This window comes from Magnolia sinica, chromosome 5 (assembly GCF_029962835.1).
Source record: "Magnolia sinica isolate HGM2019 chromosome 5, MsV1, whole genome shotgun sequence".
NCBI classification, from domain to species: Eukaryota; Viridiplantae; Streptophyta; class Magnoliopsida; order Magnoliales; family Magnoliaceae; genus Magnolia; species Magnolia sinica.
Window position 1 is genome coordinate 110,183,774 of NC_080577.1, and position 8,099 is coordinate 110,191,872.

General features: G+C 38.8%; 1 protein-coding gene across 2 annotated transcripts in view; it reads right to left on the reverse strand.

Moving 5' to 3' along the window:
* Window positions 1-1,445, reverse strand: part of LOC131246675 (uncharacterized protein At2g33490-like) — a 37,742-nt gene extending 36,297 nt beyond the window's left edge. The window contains exon 1 of one of the 2 annotated variants that reach the window (XM_058247029.1): window positions 1,175-1,445. In XM_058247029.1, the coding sequence (XP_058103012.1) occupies window positions 1,175-1,294 (120 nt within the window). In that variant the 5' untranslated portion in view covers window positions 1,295-1,445. The remainder of the gene's footprint in view (window positions 1-1,174) is intronic. The other variant, XM_058247028.1, reaches the window with a different exon arrangement.
* Between the last annotated feature and the right edge of the window lie 6,654 nt (window positions 1,446-8,099).

The following is an 8,099-nucleotide window of genomic DNA, read 5'->3' on the forward strand; positions in this document are numbered from 1 at the left end:
ATTCTCATGAATTATCATCCCAAGATACTGAAAATCGTCATTTTGGGGTACCTTTTGGTCAACAATCTTAACTAATTCCTCGTTTCCACTCCTATTGTTACTAAAATTCCATTCCATAGAACTCCACAGGCACACCTCCGCTTCTTCCATTCAGCTTGAATTCTATAAGCAACATCCTTCTCAATCTCTTCATTCTCATGAATTATCATCCCAAGATACCGAAAACCGTCATTTTGGGGTACCTTTTGGTCAACAATCTTAACTAATTCCTTGTTTCCACTCCTATTGTTACTAAAATTCCATTCCATAGAACTCCACAGGCACACCTCCACTTCTTCCACTTAGCTTGAATTCTATAAGCAACATCCTTCTCAATCTCTTCATTCTCATGAATTATCATCCCAAGATACTGAAAATCGTCATTTTGGGGTACCTTTTGGTCAACAATCTTAACTAATTCCTCGTTTCCACTCCTATTGTTACTAAAATTCCATTCCATAGAACTCCACAGGCACATCACCACTTCTTCCACACAGCTTGAATTCTATAAGCAACATCCTTCTCAATCTCTTCATTCTCATGACTTATCATCCCAAGATACCGAAAATTGTCATTTTGGAGTACCTTTTGGTCAACAATCTTAACTAATTCCTCGTTTCCAGTCCTATTGTTACTAAAATTATATTCCATATACTCTATTTTAGTCTGACTAATTTTCTAACCATTTTTCGAACATTTGAAGGCCATCCATCATGGAGCCTACCTACTAAAGTGGGCTTACACAGCCCAGATGGAAGACAATGATTTCACTTCGGTAGTGATCACCTACAACCAGTTGGAGGTTAGCTCAAGCCGCAACTCATCATACGGACCATCATGTCAAGCTTGTAGAACAACCAAGCTGTGCAAACGGTCATCGCCATGAAGATCCCAATGCACAAAAATCAGAACGGTGGATGATCGGAGTGGCCTGATTTCCAAAACAGGCAGGCCGCCCGGCATGGAAATAAAGAACTATTTAAAACAGGCCTCGCCAACCGTCCAATTCAACACATACTGTGGCCCACCCGATGATCGGAGTGGCCTGATTTCCAAACCCGAGACCTTCTGCACTGATCAGATGCCAGACCTACAAGAAGATTGCACAGAGAGAAAGAGAGAGAAGGGAAAATACCAGAGTTGCCTGAGAGAGCTCATCAAGAGGAGGTGAAGGTGGATGGACTGAGATGGCTTTGGTGTTGGGATTGGACTCCTGAAGCGCGAATCCTCTCAGCTTCTTCAAAGACGATTTCATCGTTGCCTTTGCAGAGGAGAGAGAGAGAGAGAGAGAGAGAGAGCTAGAAGCAGCGGAGTCGGGAAAGAAGAGAGAGGGGACGGGATTGGGTGGATCTAAGGAGCACCATTTCAGAAACTCGCACGCCTCTGTCTGACTGTCTGTATGAATGTCTGAGCAGATGAGAGAGAGATTGCGTGCTCCGCCACTTCCTGAGTTAGTGACACAGGACTCGTTAACAACGCCCTCAGCCAAACTCTGTGGGGTCCATCATATTCTGTATATAAAATCCACTCTGTCCATCAGGTGAGAGCCAATATTTTAACCGTAAATACATAAGATAATCCTTATTTATAACATATATTTTCCACAAAAATAATAAAAATGTAAAATAGCTCCCAAAACTTCTTGATTCATATTGTATGGCCTACATGAGTTATATATCAGTATTTTTATGCATTATTATCTTGATATATGTGAATTATACATGATTAACATCTTTGATGAAGCAGGAACAGTATGATCTCCCCATGCACAAACCTACGGTTGGCATCTCATCCCCATAGTACCATGTAGTGTGGCCCAATAATCTTTGAATATATCTTATTTTTTTCAGGATAGATAAAATTGAGGATCGAACCTGACAGACAGAGTGGATTTTACGTACAACACATGGAGGGCCCCACAGACTTGGGCGTCCTACGCAGGCGCCGGGTAAAACTGGTGTTGTAGAGAATTCCAGTGCGGGCGGGTATAGGGCAGAGCAAGGAAGAACCGGAATTTTGTAAAAGCCATCTCCCTGCAGTACACGTGGCAACTGATGTGTCGATCGGGACTCTCCATCTAGTGGACCACTTTTTCAATGGCCAAAAATTTTCAATTCGCAGAAATCAGATGACTACAGGCATTAATATTCTTTACTTTAAGTTACTTAATATTGACCGTTAAAAATTTTCTTTTCTACCATCTCTTTAAGGGATACATTCCAGACGGATAAGATCATCCGGTCCACGCGTATATTGAATCATTTAAAATCCATGGTATGAAACAAAGGATGAACGGTCCCGATTGAATCATTGACTAGATGGATGTACTAAATTCAGGTCCTTCGAGACCTACTGTACCATCTCCCGATTAAGATGTGCGTTGTGTACTTGAGGATGGTCATTGGTCAACCGGGGAGATGAATAGGTTATGCTTAGAACAAAGAACCGGAAAATGGTGGACCATCTCTCCACCGTACACGTGTCAATGTGATTTATTATTTCGAACCGTCCATATAGTTATCCCTACTTCTTAAAGTGAATAAATCAAAATATTCATGATTTAAGATATTTTAACCATATGATCAGTGGCCCTCAAGGCAAATATAGAAAAAGAAGTTTTTAACGGTCATATTCTGAGGGGGAGAAATTGAAGAAAAGAGGTGTATAGATAGTCTAGTGGGTGTGAAATTTTAGTGGAAAAACAATCCATGATAGGGCCCAATATATGGATGGTGTAGATTAACAAATAGCCCTGCCACGTGTGCTGTGGAGAGATGGCTCCACCATATTCCGGTTCTTCTAGATCCGGTTCTCCCCACGCGTGCCAATGTAGTACGGGCGTGTAAAGTACGTGTCGTGCACTAGGTAGGCCCCACGTATTCTGCTTTGTGGATGGAGAATCAGGCCAGCGTGTGAAGCTAGTGGGCCACGCTTGTATCATTTGAAAAAATGGACGCCTATTATGATTCCTGTTCCGACCTTTTGACTGCCACAGAGGCATAGGGAGAATAGAGAGGTTTCTATGCCCACACGCGTGTAAAAGAGAGACCATATACCTCCTATCTAATATGTTAACGTGGTCCACTTTCTGAGATCCAATCCGTCCATCGGGTGGGTCCGATCAATTAGATAATATATTTTAAATATCAAAACATTTTATTAATTAAGATGGCCACGGTGTTAGAAAAAGAAATGAAGGCTGAGAAAAAGCTTAAGTCAGCTTTTCTTAGACTGCCATTCGTTTAGAGATCCAGTATAGAGGCCTGATTTCCAGGCAAGTGCATCTTCACGGTGGGATCCATCTGATGGACAGCTAATATCACACACACGTGTGACCAACGATTCATAATCAACACATAACGTGGAATGCAAACCATGCTGACTATCAAGCTGGGCATCAATAGGCTACAGCACGACTTCTGGTGCCGGGCCCGAACCGTCATTCCCGCCAACACGCCACTTGTTTTGGCCGTCCTTACGTACTCGGATTGCCTACTGACAGTGCTCCGTGGGCCTTAATATGATGTATGTGTTCTATCCACGCCATCCATCCATTTTTTTATACTATTTTATGGCATGATAACAAAAATGGGGCAGATATAAGTCTCATATGGACCACACCAGGAAAGAGTGGTGATTGAACACTCACCATTAAAAACTTATTATGGACCACTGGAGTTTTGGATTAAGCTTATATTTGTGTTTTCTCTTCGTTCAGTGTGTGTGACCTAATTAGAGCTGTATATGAGTCGAACCGCATTGAGCTTGGCACGGCCGACTCAGCACAGCTAACCCCAGCTCAAAGTCGGCTAGGCCTTGAACCTGGTTGGCTCGACTGGGTTCGGTCAGCAGCTGGGGCAGCTCACGCCTATTTGACATTTTCTCAAACATGGAATGCATTTTCAATGTTTCAGCTAATGCAAAATAGCAGCAGCAATTTACATGTAATTCATCAAACACTTTACTGGCAACATCAAAATAAAAATACAAAGGTATAGTTTTATCAGGTAAAGGTTTTTTGGTAGTGATTTGTTTCATATCATACTTTTCCCCCAAAAGCCGATCCCATGGAGAATGTATGCACCCAAAATAATACTTCGTTGAGTCATTTCATCAAATACTTGGTGAGCAACGTCAATATCAAAATAAGCAAGTCACCAAAATCATTCTATCTAAGTTTGATTCGAGTTGAGGTTTGATCCGAGTGGATTTGAGCTTAGACAAACTCGAACTTAGCTCAAAATTCTTTCGAGCTCTAAAAATCAACTCAACTCAGCTTGAACTTAGTTTTGAACCGAGTTGAGTCAGGTTTTTCGAGTCGAGTCGTGCAAGTTAACCCAGCTAACACAGTTCATGTACACCTCTAGGCTTAATCAACAAGTTGGGTAACAGAGAAACATTGCAGTGAGCCTTAAAAAGTTTTCAACGGTGGGCATTCAATCACTACTATTTTCTCATGGCATGGTCCACCCGAGATTCAGATCACCCTCATTTTTGGGCTCACGTTCCATCTGGAAAAATGAATTCATGAGTGGATAGGACACATACATCATGGTGGGGCCCACATAGCACTGTCAGTAGCCACCTTGCTACTGATGCTGTCAGTAAGCAATCCGCGTCCATCCTAACCATGAGATGGTGGCCCATCGTAAAGATTACCTGTTACAATAATATGTACACTCATCAGATGATCCACACCGTTGGATTCAATGGACAACCCACGGTACGAATCCACATAGAAATGTGGCCTGCGCAGTGAGTGGATCATCCTGATTTTTTGAGAAGGACGATCTTAACGGTGGGACCTACCATTTTCATGGTACTGATGCCCTGGACAAGTAGCATATTAGCTGGAAAGATGGGACATCACCACACGTTATGGTGCCCTTGGTTGCAGTTCTCTTTTTGGGACAGAGAAATGCTCAGTGGGTCGCACTCAATGGATAGTCCGGACGTAAACGACTCGGATTTGCAATAGCAGTATTCGATATTTGACGTAGTCCTTAGTCATGGATGCGGATTTGGATGCTTTTCAAAAAAGTTAAATATAAATGGGATGGTGTGATAATCATATATTCGACTAATTTCTATTAAAAATAAAATAAAGTTAAATATTTAATAAAAGTAATTAAAAGTAAAATTAAATAAAAAATAAAAAATAATGTAGTATAATTAACTAATATTAAGCTATAAATTCTAAAATATTTAAACACAAAATTATCATCTGTAACAAAAGACATGGTCAATAATGACAACAGTCATTACATATATCAACCTCACATAAATGCAAGTCAATGTTAGGCAATACTTTATGAACCATGCTTTTCAATAGCAATTAAATCTTGATTATGAAATGGCAAAAAAATGTAGTTTTCATGTTTCAATATCATCATGCCCTAAATTTATCATATGCAAGTAGTTAATATTTTAATAAAAGATCTTTTTAGTGAAGTAAATTATGAAAATATTATTGAATAATTGCATAAACAAATATGGATATGGTCATATGTCACCATCTTAATGGTTTAAAGAGCCGAACCTTACGCGCTCCACCAGTCCTAAGGATTTTGGTGTATTGGTTAGGTTCTTAACAATTAGTATCCGAGCCAACACCACGTGTGGAAAGATAACTTGAACTAAAGTGACGGCCGCCATAGCATGAAAGGAATTACCTAAGCAATCAAAGTGCGACCGCTAAGTGGAGAAGGCTACTCGAATAACCACCAATCATGTGAATTTCTTTTAACCGGATAAAAATTACATGTGTGTCCGACTATCTTAGAACTGGCACACACCTACCAGTTGAAGGAGGAGATCACCAATATGTAGTAAAGTGAATTAGTTGTTGAAGAGTACTATGCTACTCTCCACTAGTGATGGGAGGATTTGGATCATTATATGCTAGTTGTTTCTACTCTAAAAGGATTTCATAAATGGCATTAACTAGGCTACATTGAGATTTCCAGCCTCAAAGTGCACAAATTAATTGAAAGGAGTACCTACATTTCCTAGAGGCAGTTTATAACTACTACGAGACCAAGACAGGTCATGAAGCATTATTATGGGTATAGAAACATGCCTGCCGAAGAGAGATTAGCCATTATATTTCGGTCCAAATCATCTTGAGGAAGAAATCAAGCAAAGGGTTGTATGGATGGCTATAAAGTTTTAAGTTGTGAACACATGACACTTGAAAAGAGTTTCACAAGTATAAACGATTTACATGCTATTCTATTTGGCTTTTAAATGGTAATCTATTTACAGGTAAACAAATTGTATGTTTAAATAGTTTGTAAAATATTTACAATGGATAAAGTAGATATTTATATCATAGAGCTTGGGTGATGAGCTTTTCAAAATTTTGCAACTCATATAAGGACATGATTTTTATTTTTATTATTTGTCTTAAGAAAGCATTAAAGCATGCACACAGTAAATGAATTAAATGTCTTCCACCCATCACAATAGACCCCAAATATAATCTAAGAGTTTTTAATGGTGGACGTCCCATCATTCCCTCATGTGATCCATTTGATAATTAACGACTTGTTTTTTTTAGAGCCATAGGAGAGCATTAAGGAAAACACATAGTGGATAAATTGGATGTGCCATGCATATTATGATAGGCAGTACACATCATGAGAGTATATCAACAATTGTGTTCAAATGTGTATAATGTTTTTTTTTTTTAACATAAAGACTTTACTTGTAATATGAAACATAGCTTTTTGCTAGGTTAATATGTTTACAGCTTGTAAAGGCTTTACAAGTATAAACATGCATCCAAACAGCCTCTATAATCCTTTGACAGCTTAAGGACTTTACAAGCATCCAAACCACCTGCAGCAACCACATTTAGCTTCTCTGAACAACACCTAAGAACAAACTTGTGCATTCTCATTGTGGTTGACATTGACACAATCGTAAGTATTTTTATAACCTCTAACCCAATATTTACCCAAAGCCCGTGAATGAGGCTCTGTGTTGAAGTTGAGTCCCAGAGGTCGATGCCCTCAACAAGCTTCATCAAGAGGTAGCCAGTCTTCAAGCTTGCCAATGCATTAAGCGATCGATTAGGTGTTTCTGCAAGCCATGTGTCTAGGCATGTAACGCATCCTTCTTCATATTAAATATTGATTATGGCGCCACTGATTACATGACCACATGACTGGTAATGTAAGATGTTTTCTTTTGTTGCCACTCACCAACATAAAAAGGGCTTATTTGGGAGCTTATAAATGTAGGTAAATGGAAAATGAAATTGGAGGCAAATGAATTGAAAGTAAATGACTTGCTGAGCATGTGTTTGAATGGGAGTAAATAAAATGTATTTAAAATTCAAATATTTTGTTTGGATAATAGTAAATGAGAGGATTGAGAATGCGTTGGATTTTTTCAATATACTCATGGTAATATATGTAATATATTAAATCAGTTTGAATATCTCAAATTAGTATACATGTGATATTTAATATATTGATTATAATAAGCCCATCGAAATATATAATTTAGCCAAAAAAAAGTAAAAAAATCTTAAGCCTTAAGTGAGCCACAAACATATGATCATAAACTAACTTACCAATGCTTTTTAACCGTCCATTTAGATGTCAGCCTTTAGACAGTTTTAATCATTTTATTGGTGTGATTTTAGTGATATAGCCAGTATTTGAATGATTTTGAAACTTCACTAAGCATGTCATGTGTATGATGGACACGTGCATAGCACCACCTTTGGTTAGTTGCACGACTCTCCAAGGAAGCTCAAAAAGGAATTTCATTCCGTTTATTTCCAAATCCCTCTTATATAAGGAGGATTCCAATTACAAGCTCATTTACTTCGATTTCATTTCATTTGCATGCATCTACTTCTATTCAAATGCACTTAAAATATTATTTATTTTCATTTACTTCTAATTCCCTCCATTTACTTCTATCCAAACAAGCGTCAACAGTCATTGAATTGAATGACCCACCATTGAAGAACCACAACGATCAAGAAACCCCAGCAGCCCACTCTGCCGCCATCTAATTGATGATGAATATTCAGTGTATTTGCCATC